The 21718-nt window shown below is 43.3% G+C and overlaps 1 protein-coding gene across 1 annotated transcript in view; it reads right to left on the reverse strand.

Moving 5' to 3' along the window:
- Positions 1 to 1605: 1605 nt before the first annotated feature.
- FNIP1 (folliculin interacting protein 1) overlaps positions 1606 to 21718 on the reverse strand; it is a 43688-nt gene continuing 23575 nt past the window's right edge. The window contains exons 7-18 of the mRNA XM_009587025.1: positions 21017 to 21100; positions 19956 to 20027; positions 19078 to 19213; positions 18323 to 18524; positions 17431 to 17516; positions 10821 to 10967; positions 8643 to 8812; positions 5845 to 7270; positions 5312 to 5480; positions 3193 to 3390; positions 2687 to 2802; positions 1606 to 1684 (exon numbers count right to left, since the gene is read on the reverse strand). Coding sequence (XP_009585320.1) covers positions 1606 to 1684; positions 2687 to 2802; positions 3193 to 3390; positions 5312 to 5480; positions 5845 to 7270; positions 8643 to 8812; positions 10821 to 10967; positions 17431 to 17516; positions 18323 to 18524; positions 19078 to 19213; positions 19956 to 20027; positions 21017 to 21100 — 2885 coding nt within the window. The remainder of the gene's footprint in view (positions 1685 to 2686; positions 2803 to 3192; positions 3391 to 5311; positions 5481 to 5844; positions 7271 to 8642; positions 8813 to 10820; positions 10968 to 17430; positions 17517 to 18322; positions 18525 to 19077; positions 19214 to 19955; positions 20028 to 21016; positions 21101 to 21718) is intronic.

The raw sequence follows: 21718 nt of genomic DNA on the forward strand, positions 1-21718 counted from the left end.
AAATGGTTAAAATAGATTTGTATTTAAAATAACTCTGCAAACAACAATAGCAGGCGTGCTATACTATTGAAAAGATGATTACAGAATGACATATTTATAGAACTGTTTATAGAGTGACCGCATATCTCCTACTTCTGCGGATAATCCATCAATTTCAATATACTGAATGTAATCAATGAAAACAGAACCTAAAAATCAGCAACATTAATTGGCTGCTAGGACAAATACGCAAAGAAAAGCCTATAATGAAGTGTCCAGTTAAACTGAGGTAGTAGAGCCTTTGAAAACATAATCCACCTACCACTGTATATTTACATTACTTACACCAGATTGGGTCCATCAGCTATTCGTACAACTATTGTATATACAATGACAAAACAGTGATGGCTGAGTAGAGGAGAAATGCTGAGAATAAAATAAACAACATTTCCTGCTGGTAATTACACAAGTGAGTAGAAAAGGGATTAGAGTCATCTGCATCAAGGGTATATTTGTCAAAAAATAATTTTGGTATTACTATACTATGGTGTAATCGATGTTCATTTTTTGTAGAATGGTTTTAAAAAATATATCAGTTAGTTACCTGAGCAATTAAGGGTAATAGTCTATTCATTTTTTTCCCCAATGCTTTGGTACAATCATTTCTAGTTCATTATTTTCAATAGCTGACTGACTGCTGTAAAAAGAATATGATGTTGCAAGAACATTATAGACCATAAAAAAGTTAGAGGTAATAGTCATGTCATTCTGGGGACCCCATGGGGAAATTTCAGCCAACATTCTCTTTAGATTTTTTTTTTTTTTTTAAACATTTTGATTACATTGTGAAAGAAACGCATCACTTAGTATAAAGCAACATTTAAACATTATAAACATTTAATACTGGTTACAACATCCGGCCAAGAAAGAAGAAAATCTCCATCGCTAGTTTGTCTGTTGGCCTCTTCCTCCCTCCCCCCTGTCCCCCCCTACACCCCCTGCTATTCCCTCTCCCCAGGAGAAAGATCATAAATAAATTTTGGAGCTGAGTGTCATTAATAAGCTTTTTACAAAACAAACCAGCCCCCCCAACCCCTGTTCCTCCTCTGGGAAGTATCCAGAATTTGACTATGACATGAAAAAGTATAAGTTGTTTACAAATCATTGCAGCTTGAGAATTACAGATCTTAACGAGATCCTAATCAGTAGAAGCCAGTCTGAAGACAGCTGCTGCATTCTCTTGTTAAGTTTATAATTGGCGATAGCATCATATATTTCTCAAAGCAGTTCTTCCTCGCATTCCTCAATATAAATTACAGTTAGCATTGTGGCAGAAACTGATAAAAAATGCAGATCTTCAGCTTTTGCTAAAATCTTCGCTTTTCTGTGGTTGAAATCTGGGGCTTACTCATTTTTCTTTTTTCCTTTCTTCATCCTTTTTTATAAATGACCAAGTGGGAGAAGAAAAGTCTCCAACTGTTTGCATAATGTGCAATCATATATGGAGGTGCTGCAGCTCAACAAGCAGTTTGTTTTAGTTGCTTTAAAGAGAAAGGAGCCAGAACAAGTTGTCTTCCACTTTGTTTCCAGAGGGGAAGAAAGTCAACGCTTATGGCCTCTGGCATTTTAAAGTAGTATCTGGGCAACATACGGAGAGTGAGTGCTTGCTACAGCTGCCAGTAAAGGGAGGTCGCTGGATTCAATCCTAAAAGGAAGCAGAAGAGTCACATTTAATCTAACCCGAAACGTAGCTGGGCTGAACACGTGCGTTAGTAACCACATTGCCTGCTCAAGCCCAAGTGCTTGTGCTGTGACTGTATACAGCTCCGAGTGGCAGGACGTTCTTCAAGTAAAATTGAAGCCAATTGCGCTTCTCTCCTAACGCAGCACTGCAGTGATTATACACTCCAGCCACCAGATTGTTTCTAACATCCCCTCCAGACGTGCCTGCTCGCGCTGACGAGCGACAGCTCTGCACTGTCAACTCTGCCTCAGCTCCTACCTGCCTGTTGTGGTTTTTTTTTTTTCACAGAGCCAGCAAACTGGTGAGAAAGCAGATGGAGGGAGGAAGAACAGCAGATTCCTTCCTACCCTCAAAGTAAAGGGAGCAATAGTTGGGGGACAAAGCCCAGGAGCAGAGGACTAGGCTAAAGTACTTCTGCAGCTACCACGGAAGCCCTGGCACCACGTTGCAGCTCATCCCGCTGCAGCTGCTCCCCCATCTCCAGCTCCACACATGCTCCGTGTGCCTTCCTGCTCACCCTGTACTCCTCTGTGTAAAAAGATATTCAGAGCCTTCCTATAAACACCCCTTAAATAGCTTCTCTGCCTGTGCCCCACACCCACAGAGAGGTATTATGTGCCTTACATGACACAGAGGGTGTTTTCTGCCATGCAGGGAAAGTCAACCTGGAGGAATCAGGTGCCCCACGTTGTTCAGTGATGACTGACCAACTAAGGAAGGAGTCTGATAAGCTCTGGAGTGCTGAGCCCATCTTCCTGCCCAGAGGGAAGAGAGAAAGGTTGGGGGATCCTCGGGATCAAGCAATGGCTAAGGAGAAGCCTGCGGCCATGGGTGATTTATGCCACACTACGGTTCCAGTCCCATTTAGGAATCCACTCTGCTGTGCTTAGAACAAGCCCAGGCGGAGGATTTGGCATCAGGAAACCCAGGGCAGCACTGCTCGGAGGAAGTTTGTGATCGTACCCCAGCACCACGCCCAGCTCCTTGACGTGAACTCTCATCTGGCCCTTGAGATACTCGGACAGCATCTTGCTTTTGAAATAGAGTTCCTGCAGCCGATCCTCCAGGTGCATAACACACTAGAAAGCAAAGGGAGTTGTGTCAGGGAGAAGACAGCAGTATATCCAAACCACACCCAGCCTCAGAGCAAAACAGCCCAGACCCCATACGTCTATTGCCTTTTCCGTGGCCGTGTCTAGGTGAATAATTAGTAAGATATTCACTGGCAAGACTCTCACTTTTGAGCAGAAGCCTTTGATTGCATGTTAAATGAGAATTAATGAGACAGCTGTCTTGATTACAGAGTAGCGTTTAAATGGACAGCTTGAGCAGCTACATCAGGGGATGCACTGGCTACTAAAATTGTGGCTATGGATAAATAAACTAGGCAGAACCTTACAACCTCTTTAACCTATGAAGTGAAAGGATGCTTTGAAAACACTGCCCTCTCGATTGTCATTCATACTTACGAAGTTCGGAGATAAATTATGCTTGTAAAGCTGAAGAGTGGAATGAAGCAGGTTGGAGACGAGACTCGAGACTAACACTTCTTTTCCCAGCTTATTATCAATCATTCGTCTCTGGCTACTGGCCACTTGCACTGTCCATTTGTCCGTGTCTGCAATAATGCAGACGGCTTCTGCAATCGGTTCATCCAGAACAGGATGCTAGAAACAAAAGATGAATAGCAGAAACCTGAGAATGACAAATGACAACAGTCTTTTCACAAAACATCGCCATCCTGGATAGCAGGGATAGCATCCCAGACACTGCTTCACCTAAAATACAGTAACGTGTGCTAACGCTGCATGCAATCTATTAAGAACAGAGCTTTATTGTAAGCAAGGCACAGTCTTAGATGGAGAGTCACTATTTTACATTTTCTTCCAGGCTTGAAAGTGTGTCACTGGCTGACAATTAAATCTTTTGATATTTGATATAAAGAGTTCTGACATATCTAAAGTATATTTTAAACCCATAAAACTAAAGGTACCAAAAATCCAACTTGCTGTTCAACATGGCTGTGTTAACGAGGTCGGTTTTATTCCCAGTTGTCACTGGTTTCCCTTTATGGGAAGGCCAGCAGAGGGAGTCAGGAACCAAGCCTGCGCCCAGCTCCTCTATTCCTTCCAAGTAGCATTTCACCTTTCTAAAGCCATGGAGGTTTTAAAAAGGGAGTATTTGGAACTCCATTGTCCTTCCTCAATCCCCTGGATTGTTAGGAAGCATCCCCTTCCAAGGAGTCCCACAGGGACTTCACACAGAGCTAGGATGCAGTTCTTATTTTACTTGAAGATAAGCATATAAAATCTTGCTCGGTTCTTTCATATCCTCTCAATCTTTGACTTTTGCAATTGAAGTTAAGTCTGCTGATGGACATGAACCACTATTAGGTTATATTTCAGATAAATCCGTTTCAAAGCAGCAGCTACCTCACACTGCTGCCTCTGTTGCCTGAAGTTCAATTACACTTCACAAATGACTTAAACATTTGGCCTAAAACACAATGGCTTAAAACAGTGCTTAAAACAGCCACGCAGGGAGCGAAACTGCCCTCCCCGCAGGGTTGGGCACAAAGGAAGGGGACAGTAACGTGGGGAACGGCCGGAGGAAGGGTGCCTGTGTAAGGTGTGATGCACGTCATTAACTCAAGAGGTGTGGAAGAAGGGGACATTTTGGAGGCTCCCAGGGGAGCGCTCAGAGAAGCAGACTGCCTGCTCACCGGTCTGTAAGTGGGTCTTTCCCCATTCCCTTGGGAATAAACTAGAGGGGAGCAGAATCACGCTTTTCAGTGACAGCCTGCTTTCCACTCCTCTCCTGGTGACTATAAAAGGGATAGGAAATACCACGCTTCCCAGTCACGCTCCAGATCATCTAGGGAAAAGCTTCTGTGGTGTCGCGAATGAGTGGTTTTGAGGAATGCACCACCACATGTGGAGAAGAGATGATTTGCAGCACACACAAGAAGTGTGAGTCCCCTTAGGACAATTATCTTTATATTGATTTCTTCTTTTCCAACGAAGCCAGCATTATCGGACACTTTGACTACAATCCTAAAAAAGGAGTAATGTCCCCAAAATACCAAGCATTCCTGATGGCTTCACCGCAGAGAACATGTTCTGCCCCACACGCAGCAGCACGTTGGTTAGACGTGCACAGAAAGAGGAGGGAGCAAAGGGAGCTTCTGCACAACCACTGCAGCAAGACTCCATGCCCGGGAAAAGACGCACAGCAACCTCAGCGTTTGGTCTTGTTTAACATCATTCCATCCTGTGGGCGTGCAACCACCAGCAGGCTGCCATGCCTACAGGAGACGATGATTTCTCTATGGCTTAGGACAGAGATCCATCTTCCCAAGGGCGCAAGCCTCTCAGCTGGCTTCAGTGGGAGTCTAAATTTTTGTGCTCCAGATTTGCAGCGAATTACCTACGTTTTTCAGATACATTAATTCAGAGAGGAAAAAAAATTGGTGACCCGGGACTGGAGAAACCTGAAGAGAGCTGTGACAGTAAATATTTCCACTTCCAGCAGATTTGTACATTCAAAAACATTTGCCTTTCAAACATTTACCAAATATAGCTTAATTACCTGCACAGCATGAGACAAATCTGACACCAAACAGTGCCTCAGCTTTTCATCACTTCCTATTCCTTGCAAAACAAAGTCAGGGACATAAGATGAACAGTAGCCACCTAGTAAGGATCTTCCAAAATTGGCAATACTGGGCTGGACAGAGTTCATTTCAACTAATTTTGACCTGCAAGAAAGGCATATCGAAGAGATGTACAATAGTAAACAACAAATTCAGCTTCACAGAGGTTGCATTTTCACATTTATCATATCTCTTCTAACTTCCATTCGAGCACATTTTAAAAAGAAAGAGTTTAAAGTCAGCTTTTGCAGTCAGTCCATTGTGGAAGAAAAGGATACGAGCCAAGATCGCAATGCACAATTAATATTTTTTTCCAGACCACTGATCTCTCTATATTCTTTTACAACCAGCAAGCTCAGGAGACACGTTTCCAACCATTGATGCCAAGTTAGGCTACATTCCTCCAAACACGTGACATGAAAACAGCCTCTATCTTTTTTAGGCTCTATTACCACTGAATAGTACTTACCCAGGGAAGGGAATCTCATACTCTTCTGCCCAATCTTCTTGCTCTCCTCCATAATAGTTACCGCTTGGTCTAGTTAGATCATGACCTGTATCCTCACTTTCACTGTCACCCAGGGCACTATCTGAACTCTCATTTCTTGGAATGTCCCAGTCAATTCCCGGGGCGACTTTTTTCTCTACGTTTTCTCTGTCCCCATGGGGGACACGAATAGAGATTTTCTCTCTTTGGTCCTGCTCATTAAAGCAGTTTTTGTAGGTCTCTTGTCGAACAGAGTCCATAAATTTACAAAACTCACTAGGTGGTTTGCTAGTCTTTGTACACAGCTTTTTAGAAAACTCTAAACTACTGTTGTGAGCAAGAAGGTCTGTAGCTGCTTGCCCTGGAATATCATCAATAGTCCGGGTTTCAATTGAACTGTCATCAGTAAAATATTCATCAAAGAGACTCATGCTCTCAGCGTTGTATGGATTTGGATTCCAGCTCTGATGCTCACTAGCAACTTGAGGAAAGGGTTCAGCTGTCCCACGGTCTCTATTTTGGTCCTCAACAGTTTGTTTAGCTTCACAGTTCTGATCAGCAGACACTCCTTCCTCCGTTGCTGGCGGGCTGTGATGCCTAGCAATTTGTTCCGCTACTGCCTGACTTCTGAGTTCGATGTCTGAATCGGGTGACATGGAATCTCCGATGAGGAACGTCACCTTTGTCTGAGCTTCAGCAGCACTGCAAGGAAACGCATCGCAGAAGAGCTTATCCGGCGGCTTCTTTTCCACAGCAATACCGGATGACCTTGTTACACTGACCGCCTGGTTGCCCGATTCCAGCAAGTCTTCGTTCCTCCACATGTTTGCTGTTGGCTCCAAACCAGATTCCATCACTACACATTTTTCTGGTGAAGCTGACCCTGTGCACACCACGGTCTCTAGCTGTGTGTCCAGGCAGGGTCTCGGTTGCTTAACGTCAACAGCATCTTCCTGGCAATCGTCAGGAACAATAGTTCTGTTCTCATCTGAAGAAGTTTCCAGCTCTACCTTAGGAGTGTTTTGAGCATCTTCTCTCTCTTGCTGTGAAACACCTTCTATGTTTTGTGCAAGGGAAATCGGACATTTGCAATATTTACAGCTACAGTTAGGAGTTCTCATTTCTTCAGACTCCGTCGGTAGCAAGTTGCCCCTGTTCTTGTGCATTGTGACAAGCACATACTCAGATTCTTCTACTTCTCCCTTCTCCAGTGTGGTAGTTATAACAGTTCCAGGCATGACAATGGCTTCATCTTCCCCATTCTCTAGAAGATGCGTCTCTTGAAGTTCAGAGCATCTGATGAAGTAAGTAAGGAAATAAAGCAATCTCTGTACCAGGTCATGCCTTTTGCCAACCACAACTGTTTTCGCTAATCTCACAGGTGATCCAATAGCCCCATACAGGTCACCTAGAATAGGAAATAAAACAGACAACTATTTTGCATCTTTAAAGTAAATTATTCTTCTAACAGACAATTATTGTGGCCAGTTTTCAAAGGCCAGGTCTACAACAGAAAAACACTAAGGCAGAATAGTGAGGACAGCTATGCTAGTATTTTTTTTTCAATACAGAGAATCCCAAAGATGCTGTCGCTATCGTATGTAAGGTGACACGCTGGTCAGGGAGACATCTGATCTCACATATTAGGGAGTATTCGCACCACCTAACTTCAGTGCCTAGCTTTGGAGGCTCGTCTCCTGGGTTCCTTATATAGCCATGGGAGAGAGGAGGCATCTGCTTGGAATTACCCCAGATAGCCTGAAAACTGGGCTGAACTTTTACCCACCAAGAGAAAGCTGTAAGGAGAAACGAAGCTATGCCAAGAACAAGGGCAAAAAGTGACAGTGGCGGGTGCATAGCTGAAGCCAGCCGCCTTCTCTTCCCCTGCTTTGAGCTCTACAATGGGTTGAATGGGTTGGTTTGACTGAACTCCAGATCTACCTGGGGAAGTGTTGTTGTCGTGGTTTAACCACGTTCTGGAGGTACTAGGGCACTGCATGAATGCAAGGATGGGAGCACAAGGGAGCCAAGGGGCCTTGAAGGCCAACCTAACCACAGTGGATCCCTCAAGTCTCATGAGCTCTGAAATCAAGTCTTCTTGCCAAGTCCGTAGCCATTCCTGCCTGTACCAGAATAGGGCAACCTCAGAAACTTTCCTTTCCCTTCCCTAAACAAATTCCATGAGTTTGTGTGTAGAGCAGGACAATCTGACCAGAGAGTAGGAAGCTCATCTCCTCTTCTCTACTCAGCAATTAGAAGACAGTATGACTAGCTCCTCAATTGACTAGGCTTTGAGACCTTACCCAGAGGGTTGCCTAGTCATGATTTCCTGTACTGTGTCGCTCCATTGCCTGTTGTATTGAGAGCATATTCATTTCTTATCAAAAGATGGATTTCCTTGATTTGCTCTTTCCAGAACCAGGCTTATTGACAGCAGCATCCCAAAAAATAAAACCTTATTTTCCTTACAGAGGGAGGACCAGAAGAGGACTGGAATGCTCCATCATCACCAGGGCAGGTGACCTTAAAAGAGCTGCCATAGATGACTAAAGAGGGCTTTACTTTTTGGCTGCCATTTTATAATTGATAATGCCTTAAGAAATTACAGCACATATAAAAAAATACATGACCACCTCTAAGCTTGAAATACACACTTTTGTCTTGTTTTGAATGAAAAAAAAATTTAACTTGGGGGAAGTAACAGGCATCCATAAGAACCACCGCGTGCATACCCATTGATGTAAAGCTGATGGATGGTTTAAGAGATGTTTGCCACATACCGAGCTGTGCCCACAGTGGGTTGTATGGATGAGTTTTGGCCAGCATGTCCACGCTCTGGGAAGAATGTTTTTCCAGGAATATTCTTATAGGCGGCTGGCCATTCGGCATGACAGTAGGGACCCAGGCCAAGTGGTTAGTCAGGACTGCAGTCAGTAAAGCTGGTAAAAACCTGAAAGCAAAATGTTCAACATCGGTTTTTTTCCAGGTACACACTCAGGATTGTTGAGCTGACAGCAGTTCTACAGTCTATATGGATCAAGGATTGCAGAAACAACCTAACGAAGTCGGCAGAGATCATCCCTTTGGTCTTGGTTCTTTGGGGAGCGAAGGAAGGGCTGTACCCTCCCTCCCACCCCTGCAAAGCTCTTTCTTAGAACACACTTTTAAAGGAAAATGAAATATTTTAAACTTGTGGCATCTCAGTTCCTCTGTTTGGCAATAATTATGAGACTTCCTATTTTGCAAGCTTTATGTTGTAAAACATCTCAAAACCAACTTACTTTGTTCGCTGTAAGAAAACAGTGGCACTGTGTGGCCTCTGTACTCCAAGAAGGAGATCCCAAACCCTTAAGATCTCTGACTATTGATGTGAAGGAAGGCTATTGCTACCAAACCTGTAAAATAACTGGGTGCTGTGGTGTTTCATCTAACTTATGCAATTTCAGCACATATGGCTGGTCCTTTTCAAAAATAAAACCCCCCGAAGTTCTGTGGCTCAGCCAGAAAGGCTGTGTCCTTACACTGACAAAACAGTTTTCGCTAGCTAAGCAAGTAAGGTGAAAAATCTTTCTCAAAAATGTTAACTGTCTGATTTATTGTAACGATAGACCATGGTTTCTGCTCCGTGGAAGGAAGACTTTCCTTCCCAGTCCCCTTTTCTGGCAGGAGGAGCGTGCAGAAGCGCAGCCTAAGAGCCTCCCACATGCCGACAGATGGTGCTGGTGGCTGCCGCAGGGACTCAGGTGCCCGGGGAGGAAAACAGTAAAACGCCACTGAGCCTCAAAACAATGCTATTTGACTAGTTTACAAGCATCAGGAACCCTACAGTTTAAATTTAGCCGTTTCCTCGTTGGAAACAGCCAAAGGAGGAAAGGAGATTTAAAACTGGATTGAAAAGGATATGGGGCTTGATTTTCTTCTTGCTTCCATCAGTGTATATCTTACTTAAAAATAAAGCAAACAAGCAAACCCAAACAAATGACCATTTAAATGTAACCAAGATGCACAGGGCTCAGAATGGCAGGGACCAAAGGGGCTAATCCCAGGAAAAAGCTTCCACTGCAGTGGGAACTGATTTTAAGAAAATACATTTGAACCCCTCACAACTCCCTACGGTTTCTCCCATTGCACTGAGGCAGAAGAAGGTGGACCATGCTGCCCACTAATTGTCACCCTCCCATCTGGGGGAGAGAAAAGATGACAAAGTTGGTGGCAAAGCTGGAAGAAGATGAGCAGCAGCTCCTTTCCCTGTGACCGCCCCTTCCCCACCCTGCAGAGAGCAGTTTCCCCAGAGCTAACAGCTGGTCTTTCAGTGCCATTCCCACTCAAACTTCACATGTTTGTGCTCGTTTTAGGACTTCGGTGGAGCCAAACGCTTTAAAAACTTCCCCTATTCATGCCCTGGGGAAAGAGGATGAAGTGTTGACAAAAGAGTAAATTTATCAGATTCTCCCGAGTTTATCAAGAACATTCTCTTTCTCAATTTTTAACAACCGCTCACGGCTTTGTCCTGAGGGCAGAAAGGTGAGTACTAATGAAGCACACAATTTCTTTAGTGGCATTTTACAGAAGTCAGGTTTAATAGCAATTTGCGGTCAGACAGTATTACAGACACAGCTCTTACTGAATGTCTAACCTTGCTCATCATATGATAACTGATTTTGAAAGGTAGATTAATGCATTTCATAAGGTATGTTCACCCCCTTCCAGACATACACACCCATCACGCGCTTCCTATGGACATGTTTCAAATGTTTAGCCTCTACCAAGATTTAGAAAATTGTGGGGAAGCAGGCATTTAATGAGATACTTTTTTTTGTTCGTTTGTTTTAAAGAAGGTATTTATGGATGGTCTTTCGATTCTTTGATTACCCAGATTTTAAAAACAGATTCAAAAGTTGGTTTGAAATAAAAAGGCATAAACACGTATGTAATTTAAAAACTAAAATCCACCATACTGGTTTTTAGAAGCATTTTCCATCAAGAAAGTGAATTCCTTCATGAAGCGATGGCAAAGCTGGTTCTTTTCTGGTGTCCCCGACATCATAGTAAGCCAGACAGGCTCCCCAATCCGTGGCATTGTGTAGAGATTACAAATAGTCGTTCTAGAAAATGAAAAAAAAAAAAAAAAAAGACAAAATAACAAAAGGCAAAGATCCCTATTCAAAGAATTTACTGCAACATTTCGTTCCAGTTGTCATTTCTATCAGAAACAAAATTTCTCTCATCAACCGTTATCCAAACCATGGTGTTTGATACCAAATAGAATGAATTCATCCTTCCACCTCAGAGAGTTAAGTGTCACAGGTTCTTCATGCATCTACCTGAACTGATCCCAAGCACAGTAGCATTCTCAAAAGTCAAGAGCTGTCCTGTTCCGAATGGAGAAGAAATCAATGATTTTTTGTTGTTATCTCCCTGCTTTCTCTCCATTTCACTCAAAACATGTAAATCCTCCGTAGTTCTGCTTGATTTACGACTAGGGCAAGTTTATGTGTATCTGACTTATAAAAATACCTTAACTTCCTCCTTGCTTTAAAAAATTCGTGTATCTCCAGGCTAAACCCACCAAAGTGTGGATTTGTAGAGAAGGGGGCCAGGTTACTTCTTTAGCTTTAAATAAAGCGTATTAGAGTCAAAATTACCCCGCAGTTTCAAGGATTACGCACCTACCCACATCCTTTTTGACTCTACAGAGGACAGTAAATGTATGATTAAAACTTTGGCTCTGCAGTAAAACACCAGATTAAAACCCCTCAGATTACTGTTAAACTCCTCTAAAATCTAAACCAAATTATAGTTTTAAGTACAATGCCTACGTTATGACAACATGGGAACCTGTATTTTCATCACAGTAAAAATGTAAGCCTGAAAAAAACCAAAACAACAAAGGAAATGACTGATCAATTCAGGTTTCTCCCCACCTAATGCACTACTTTTTCTAGAAGAGATCTTTTTGTTTTACAAGACAAAGATTTACATTATCCCATTATCCCTAGTACCACTCCTGATTTATAAAGATCTTCTCTGGATATATTGGTCTAAAAATTTATAGACACTTCCAGAAGTAAAGCAATGGCTGTGCACGTCAGGAAGGCAAACACACTCGAGCAGCAGCTGCCAAATCTTCCGTGGTTTAGTGTTTAAAGTGAAACTCCCTAGGAAGTGAGAGCCCGGCACGTCAGCAGCAGAGCAGCACACAACGGTGCCGGTACGAGGGGCACTTGGGGGAGGAAGGAGTTATTCCCTGGTTATTCAGCAGAGAAGAAAGCAGCTGTACGGTGACAAGACCCCCAAAGCAGCTCCCCAAAGGGCAGCAAAGGCAACCGTGCACTGTGCCAAAGTCACCAGGACTGCTCAAGAAGAAAGGGGGTAACGAGGAAAGTGGCATTTTCTGCCTTATTTTTTCTACCCGTTTTCATTAAATACAAAATCCATCCTGTGCGTTCACAATAGTCAAAATCAACCCCATCTTCCTCAAAGTTTAGATTTTCAGATATTCCACTGCCACAGGCACGATGGGAAAGCCAGAAGACAGTCAATGGGCTGGAGAGGGGGAAAGTCAAGTTACCAGATCCACCAGCGCTCACCGGGCTTGCTGTTTGCTGGGTCAGTTTAGAGCAGCCTCAGAGCTGCTCTACGTTAACCTTCTGCTGCTGGTCCTCTCTTGGGAGGAAAGCCGAGCTAATTACAGACCTGGGCACAAGAGTCCTGCCAGGTTAGACACAAATGGAGCATGCAGCTGGGGGACACCGGCACCGCTGCATGACGGGGGGAACCGGAGGGTCTCCGGCAGCGCAGCGCTCCTGGGGCACCGGGATTTCATGCCTCAGCAGTAGCAAGTTGGGACTAGAGGCGGGATTATTAAGGGAAAGCTTTCTGTTCACAGCCCATTAACTGGAATGGATGTTAAAGAGGCCCAAAGAAAGGGAGAAACCCCAAGTCCAGGGACTTCAAAGCTCGATGAATTTCAAAGCTCAAAACAAGTATTGAAACTTACACCCCCCCGACACAGCTGACCTTAGAAGCTGAAGATAAATCGCACAACTTAACGTAAAATACAGCTTATTTCTCCTTCATATGCAAACTAACCCAAGCCAAGCCTCTTGCAGCTTGGCTGTTTCGAAAAAAGAAACTACTTCTATACTAAAACCAACATATTAAAATACTTGTTTTCGTTGAAAAGATAGACCGAGTCTTGTGATTCGTTATTTACTATTCTGGTAACCCTGGCTGCATCTGCAACTGATAGTGTTTCCTCAGAGAGAGATCAGATTGCCCTGGCCGGCAGCCAGCAGGCATGTGACTGCAGTGCAGGGAACCCTCCATGCCAGCGCAGGCAGCAATGGCACAGAAACCAAGGGCAAGGATTAACTGCTTTCCAGCTCTGCAAACACTGAGGGAAACGCTTTCTTTCCATTTATTAAAGAAAAAAACCCAAAAAATAAAAATAAAAAAAAGGACAAAAAAACCCCCAAACACTACAGGGATGTTAACCAGATTTAAAAAATAACAATCACTAAAAATCAAATTGACCCCTCTTGGCCATCTGCAGAAAGCAGCCCCCTCCCCTCTGCTCGCCGCCCCCCACGCACACCAGCATCGTGCAGCGGCATGCAAGGGAAAGTTCAGTTAATGAAAGACTGTTCTTTTGAGGGTTCCAGTACATTTAAAATGGTTTATATTTGGAAATGCTTCTGGGAGGCTGAACTCCAGCCTGGGGCTTACGGGCACCTCAGCACCAGCAAGGGGTGCAGCAGGCGCAGAGGCTGGGGGAGCTCCTCAGGAAACACCTTCGCATCTAACAGCGGCTTAAAACCAAACAAAGCACAGCACAGCCAAACGAAAATGAAGACCTGAGCAAAATCCCTCTGGGGTTTGTCTGCTCTGCGGGCGCAGATGGCACTGAGGCGAGCAGCCCTGCTGCTTGCAGACACGACAGTACTCATGGGGCTGCGGCAGCCGCCCTCCGCACAGCGCGGCACAGCCGCGGGTCAAGTGTTGTGCTGCTCTCTGCTTCCTGCTTCACCCTCATCCAAACGCACCTGCAAACCTCCCTGGCCTTTGTCCTGGATTTTAGTACCAGTCCGAGATGTTTTCCCCCTGGTGCTGTACAAACCAAACGAGCCAGATGGCTCCTCGTGGATGAGAGCATGCCCCTGCAGCCTGCTTCCTCCCTAAGGGAAGGACTTCTGACCCTCAGCACTGTGCTGTGAGAGCTGCTCTGCTATTTAAGAGTTGCAATATAATGGCAAAGCTTGCTTAGTATCTCTTCAGGGATTGTTTCAAAAAAGAAAAAACATCAGTGGTTTATAAAACTTAATTCACGTGCATTTGTTCCCTATCCTCATTCCTTCCTTCCAAAGATGATTTTTCCTTGAAAAGGAAAAAGAAAATGAAGGCGATAATTGCTGCAATGAGTGCAGGAGTGGGGCTCCCCCATGCAGGGAGCCCATGCGACTCCTGTGCCCATGCACAGGGGCCAGCCTGCATCGCTGAGCAAAATGCACCGCTCAGTTCACAGCAGCATAAGCTGCTTAAAAATTACTGGCATAAAATAGGATCAAATTTGGCTGCCAGAAAGCAGAGAGAGGTGTTTCCCTGGGCCTTGCACTCAGCGTTTCCTTGCCAGTCTGCGTATTTGCCACACAGGTATTAGTCAGATGCGTAATCTGTATTATCAATGTGCTGCATTGGCCTCAGGGACCAGGGGAGTTGAAATGTTTATGCAAGTACAGTAGCTTATTTCATAAGTCATGTGTCTGCACAGCTGACATCCGAAGAGAGTTTTAAGCCTCCAAGTCAAGTGTTAAGCCTCCAAATCCATCAGTGCTTTAGAAAATTAAAAATTGCTGTAAAGTAAATAATGATGAAAGGGTAGGCCTGGAGCTGGGCACCAAACCGATGGCAAATTTATCAATAGCATCAATTTGCAGAAGCAGCCTAGGCCTTTCAGAGAAGGCAGCTTTGTTTTGCCCTGGATGAGACAACAAGAGCAAAGGAAGGGATCTGTTTTGCTATCTTCTTTTCTCCCCCTCCATCCTCCAGTACCAGCAGGTAAAGGCCTGGCTGACCCTGCAGCCAGCTCCTTACGATAACCCTGCTTGCAGGCTACCAGGCTGACCTACAACCACAGCACCTTCCCTGCAGAGGGGGACTTTTGGGTGGCAGGAGGCTACGCTAACAACTGTCACACTCCCTCCTCCCTTCTCTGATCAGCGTGGCAGCGCGTAGCCGGTCCTCCATGCCCCAGTGAATTGAGGTTATTCTAATCACCAGAGGAGTGCACATCAGCTACACTTGAGAACCTCTGAAAGTCTGGGCTTTTTTAAAAAAAAAAAAAAAAAAAAAATTTCTCCTAAAAAAAAAAAAAAAAAGACTGCAATGAGTTAAACCAGCACGGGATTACGTTTTAGAAACACCAACCCACTGAAGTCAGCACCCTTCTTCCCTCCAGCACAATTTGCTAAGATGGCAGGAATCAACACAAGTCTCAGGTTCACCAAAGGACTCGGGCTCCTGACTTCCCCGTGACTTCAGTGGGAAAGCAGACGCCTAAAGAGATAATAGTGGCCTAAATGCATTTGCTGAACCTGTGCCAAAGCATCTTTGCATCCAGCCTTCAGTATTTAAATACGCCTTTTTTTTCTTCTTACCAGACACATATTGCATTGCTTTGAAAAGCAAGTGGCTCTTGCATGTTACAGAAACGGTTTTCTTGATGGCAGCACACACTGCCACCCCAAGGTACCGCAGAGGCACGAGGACCTTGCCCGCCTGCAGGACTGGCCCGGGCTGGGGGCACTGGCTGGGGGATGCCTCTGAATGCACTTTCTTAAAAAACAAACAAACAAACAAAAAAAAACCCCAGAATTGCCAAAGTCTGCTGCCCCAGGAAATTCATTTATATGAAATTAAACTGGATTTAATTTACCTCGTTACACTATTAAAAAGTAATATTTATATCACCATGGAAACCTCTGCATAAAACTGGTAGTTAGACACATGCTTCCAGTGCTGGTTACGCAATGGCTGTGTCATGTGAATGATCGCGTCTTGCAGCGGCTCAGGAGAGTGCCAATCCTCCGATGTCTGGTGGGACATTATTTTCCTCCTTAGCCCAACAAGAGCAGCCTTCCTCGTCCCACCCCAGCTCAGCACCGCCAAGCTTCCCTCCAAGAAGGAAAAAGCTAGGAAGGGGGATTTGGCTTGTGTTTTCAGCGTTATTTTTCCTATGTTTGACTCGGGATACGCGCCCCTCCCCACCACTCTGGAACTATTTAACTTGGAAGGACAAAGGAGAATGGGCAAAGTCCACTGAGTGTATCTTGAGGGGGAATGTTTTGGGCGAAGTTTTGAGAAAACAGCTGGGGAGGTGATATTATCAGGGGGCGGGAATGCAGAGAAACGGCTCTGGGTGAGAACGGAGAGGAGAGGCAGAGCAGAGCTGGGGGGAGCGGAGGAACCACCGCGTGGCTGCTCAGAGTTGCCGAACTCGTTTCGGGCCCCTGGGCAGGATCGGCGGCTCCCAGCAGTCACGAGCTCCCTCTGCTCCTTCTCTTGGCACTGCTTATTCCCATCCACTTCTCACCGCAGGCCCACGTGCTTGCTCTTCCTTGCCTCCTGTCCCTACCGAACATATCCTCTGCCCTCCCTCGCAACCGCCTGGAGGTGAGGTTCAAAAAAATAAAAAAAATTTTAAAATATACTGTGCCTTCATCCTGCAACACAACCTAATCTGTGGCATTCAGGTAGTAAATGGAATTGTAGAAAAATGAGTGAGCCCTCACGATCCTTCACTGTTCGGTAAAATACATTCTGATGTCAGGATTTTCTTTTTACGATATCAGAGCACTGTCTTCTATAATGTCTTTAAAAAGTAGCTCCGCACTGGTTGTAAAAGGAAGCACCCTGCCACTCCCATCTGAGAGGAGATGAATCACTTGAAACAGACGGATTTCATCTTAATTCCCTTTCCATGACTTAAACTATGGAAAGAAAATACAGTTAAATGCCAGGGATGTGCTTATCGGCGTTACTTTGTATATTAACTGTTGAATAGAGATGCTCTGCAGGTACTGATAGCAAGAGATTACAGTACTGCATTTTACTGTGTGAAAAAAGATAGTCCTCCTTCTTAGTAGCTGGTTATCTGAAACACCTTTAGAGCAGAATTTAGAGCAGGGTAAAGGCCTTGCTTTGCTCACACATCAGGAAAATATACACTAGAGGAGGACTTCCCTAACATGGCTTTGCAATCCTTTTCCCCCTCTCAATGGGCCATTAAAGATAATTTAAGAGGTTGCTGGGAGCTTCATTACTACCTAAAGCACACAAAACCTTGATCATCTATGTCCTGTTCACACCGAGCCCTGATGGATATACACACTTGGCAAATCTAAAAATACAAACAGATTATAATGGCTTGCTATCACCAATACCTTTATTGTACTTAACTTTTGCAGAAATTATAAGTTACTTATTCTGCACTAAGGAGAAGATCCTTCTAAAACAGACTTGAGTGCTTTTGAAGAAACAGACACAAAAGATAGGAGACAAACTGCTCACCTGAATTCATTAAGGGCATCAACAATTCTGTTATATGCCAAACTCCGCTGACTGGCATCAGCTGATCTACGACTCATTTTCATAGCCTTGAAAACAATCATTAAACAGATAAGTAACACATAGCTACAGAAGCACAGAAAATGGAAAACAAAGTCATGTGTTTGACTTTATCTTTCATGAAACTAGTCATGCAAATAATTTTTTTTTAAGTGATAAAATGATGGTACAAGTGCCAACTTTCATATCTGAGGAAAGACAGGTGAGGCACATGCACTTGCAGGCTCTGCTGCTTCTGTGCTTTTCATCATTCAAGGCATAAAAGGGGTTAAAGTTTTCATTGCAGTGGCAAAGTAACCACTAAGTATTTCCTAGAAGAGAGATTTGAAGCAAATCTAACCACACATTTGAAACGTCGATCTTTGAAAATTTCCTACCCATCAGAATCAGGTGGTTAAAAAAGAAGAGAAAGAAAAAAGCTCGATATTTATTTACAACCTGGAATAGCTAGAGATAGGTTCTGACCCTGCGATCCACTAGTCTGAGATACAGCTGAAGCAGGGAGGTAGTGGTGGCCTTAAAAGCACCTTTCCCCCTTGGCTGATCCAGGGCTTGCTGGGAGCTTACACAGCCTAGTGACTGTTCTAGCTTTCAGCAACCCCTGTAGCGTAATGCAACATGCTCTGTCCTCACCCTGTGTTGTGCTTTTCCTAGCAATAAGAAACATCATCAAAGATGCTGTGGAGCAAAGCTCTTTTCTGGTGCAATTCCAATACCCAACAGCAAGTTGATCCCGCTTTTGTAAACTAGTAACAAGAGTTGGGAATTAAATCTGACAGGGCTGGGGGGAACATACAGCAATACAAGTGCAAGAATCAAAAGAGACTGTGTTTACCTGTTCTATTGCACTCTTCAGTTTGTTCATGTGACTTTCAAAAAGAGGAAAGTGTGAGAAGAAGAACTCATTAAATTTGTTGTTTTCATCTTCATCTCTTGAGAGTGAAAAAATAACTCCAATTGCTATCTTTTTCTTCCTAACAATTCCTGGGCTAGGACCAGAGCTGTCATCTGACAAGTTAAAGCTTTCATCCATGGACCTTGAAGCATGAAAAAAAAATAGAAAGTTAATGTAAACCACTGCTTAAAGTTGTACCTCGGTTTCCCGTGTAATTCAATTCTTGAACATTTAACTTCAATAAACACCTTTTGTTTGCATGTGTTGTCAAATTGTCACCTTTGATAACATCCACTTTGCAATTTTTTACAAGCAACCATTAATTGATCCTGCAATCACAAAAGCTGGAACCAGATTCAAAGTGTTTGTGGGATCAGAATATGGTATTCTAGTTCTCTCCCATCTCTGCCAAGAATTCGTGTTTTGAGTAGGATTTTAGGGCTTCTTATCCTCAAAAGTACAGCCTACAGGTTTACATTTTGCTGAAGGCTTTCTAGTTAGTGCAAAACAATGAATGCCATGAAGAAAACAGATACTAAAAAAGATCAGGCGCTGAAGTGCAGCCTGACTTACACCTCTGTGAATACCCCACAGAAAGCAACAGCAAGAGCAGATGTACATATGCAGGAGCAGAATCAAGCTGACAATGGTGGAAAATTTATGGGCAGCAACCAGCATTTTCATTCCCAGCTCACCATCGAGGGAAGACCCCATTCTCCAAGCTGGTAGTCTGACTGCGACGCCAACGCCGCTGGTAACTGCTAGCACAGCTTTTGTTAAACGAAGAGCCCGGAGATGGAAACGGAGTGATGAGCAGACTGCTAAGAGATGCTGCAATAATAAGAGGGAAAAATAAAAATCTCTCCAGAAGAAAGAGCATTTGGAAAATAATACCAGCAACTAAACGAAGCCCCTCAAGATAAACTGGTGTTGCTTCTCAAGTGCCTTCTCTTTTGCTTATCTATGTTTCTTATCTAAAAATAACCAGTGTATAATAACATTAACAAGATATACAAGCACTACAAGGGAGGCAGTCCTGCAGCTCTACATAATAGGTAACATACAGGCTGCACCTTGCTCATCAACCCTGAGTATCAGGAAATAAATTCTTTGTGGAAAGGAGTAACGTTAATTACATCCTTTAACAGCCTTTCCAACCCTAACCTTAAGTGCCCAATATCCTGAATTTGGGGGGAGGAGAGGGGTGTTGTGGAGAGGAATTCATGTTTTAACATTACCGTTTCTCTCAATTTGGAAAGGAGATGACAAGAAGTATCGTTTAGAAATGCTGCAAACTCATTTCAATATTTAATTTGGCTTGCTTATTTGCAGCATGCTTTAATAAATTGCACCGCTGTTCAGATTACCTCTGTGAGGTTCCTAATGCAATACCCTTGACACCTACAACATTTGTAAGTATTCATGTAGTATGCATTAATGCTTATATATAACAAAACAGAACAATCACATTTCAGCACAGGAAAAACTGTTTGATGATGTCTAGACATCTCAGTGACGAATATTACTGAATATTTTTGGAGTCTACAGGGTTAACACATGGAACCGACATTACCAGATCTTGCTATACCGCTGTCTCTGTCCTCATTCTGCTCCCTCCCAGGCATATCCATAGGGTTGCTATGAACTGTAAAACAAGGAATACCAATTAGCAGGGGAATATACAGTTCCTTTCTTGTTTGCAGATCTCCATGTAATTAATGAAACAAAAACATGCTCATTAATTCAGATCAACAGCACTGCACAAGGCCATCACCAAGAAAGGCTGCTTAGCTGAACAAGCCAAAACACTTATCTGAAAAGCTTGTATATATTTTTCTGAAGTCCATTCACTTATTTTAGTACAAACTAAAACTAGTACACTTTGTTTCTTTACACAGGTATTTTTCAATGAAATTTTAATGTACCAAAAGGATGTTGGTCACATTGGTAGGACTCAGTGAATTGACAAAAAACCCACCAAAACCCAATATAAACACGACTTCATTCATATACCAGCTTTCTCAGGTATTACATACATAATTTTAAAAGGATTTTACAATGCTGTCTTGAAGAAAAGAAATACTTTTAAATTGTGAGCTGTGCGTTGGTTGTTCAACTAAGCTGTAAGCTGTCCAGATTCGCAGTCTGCATATACACAAGATCAAAAGTGTCTCAGGCTCAACAGTCTTTAAATGTGATACATTTTATAAATATGTGTGTGAAATAAAAGCTACTCAGCCATGGAAATAAGACCCAGCCACTAAAAGCAAGAAATTTCCATTTTAAATGAACCTAGGTTAGCTTTAGTTTTTACAGTTTGGTTGAAACAAGTCCAGATCAAAATATCTTGACACTATTGTGAAATAATATTTCCAGAAATATGAAATCCATCATTAAATATATAAGTTTCCAAAACAAACTAACACAACCAACCCCAAAGAAGACTATTAAAATGCCTGCTGTCCTCTGGGGATTTAAAGCATGTATCCAAAAAGGTAAGAGAGCAGACATCACTGTCAATTTTGTATTTAAAAGAAATAAAAATCTTATTTCCAGGGCTAAACTACAAATCCACACAGTTTTGTCACACCAGCTAGACTAGCCACACAGCACAGCACACAGCACACTGCAAACCTGCAAAGAAAGAGGCGCTCCGGATCAGGCGGAGCGGACCTTGCTCTGAGAATGCCCGCCTAGGGCTGCAAAGCTGTGAAAGACCTACATGGCAAAACGTAAAATACACGTGAAAGAACGAGGTTAGTAAAGCAGAACAGTCTGTAGGGAGGGGGCCAGGGCAGGGAGAAGATATAAGCCAACATAAATGCAGACTAACGTAGGCAGGAGAACAGTCTTACGCTTAACAAGAACCTTGATTCAAGGATACAGCTTACAGTTGAACTATATAGTATTTATAGAGTTAAAATAATAGACCCAGCTTTACACTGTCTCCCATACAAGGATGGGGCTTCTCTCCGAGAGCTTTTTTTTTTTTGCCTTTTTTTTTTTTTTTTAAAGTTGAAAAATGATTAATTTATGCAGGCTCAAAGCCTAACTTGATCACAAACAGGAGATTCATCGTGGAGTACAATGTTTGTTTTTACATCCACACTGGTGGGGTGGCCGAGGAACACAGTTGCTGAAGATGACGGGGAGGAAGGAGGAGAAGGCAGGCAGAAATTCGTCTTAGTAGAACCAACAGAAAATTATAGGCTGAAGTAGTTATTCTGAGAACAGTCAGTACATCAGTTTAGTGAAATGATCATATGAAAAATAAATGTTAGCAGTCTCAGTAGTCCATTTTAAAAGTAATACTGGATTGTGGATATACCAGGGAAA

The sequence above is a fragment of the Fulmarus glacialis genome, unplaced genomic scaffold, assembly GCF_000690835.1.
Source record: "Fulmarus glacialis isolate BGI_N327 unplaced genomic scaffold, ASM69083v1 scaffold17661, whole genome shotgun sequence".
NCBI lineage: Eukaryota > Metazoa > Chordata > Aves > Procellariiformes > Procellariidae > Fulmarus > Fulmarus glacialis.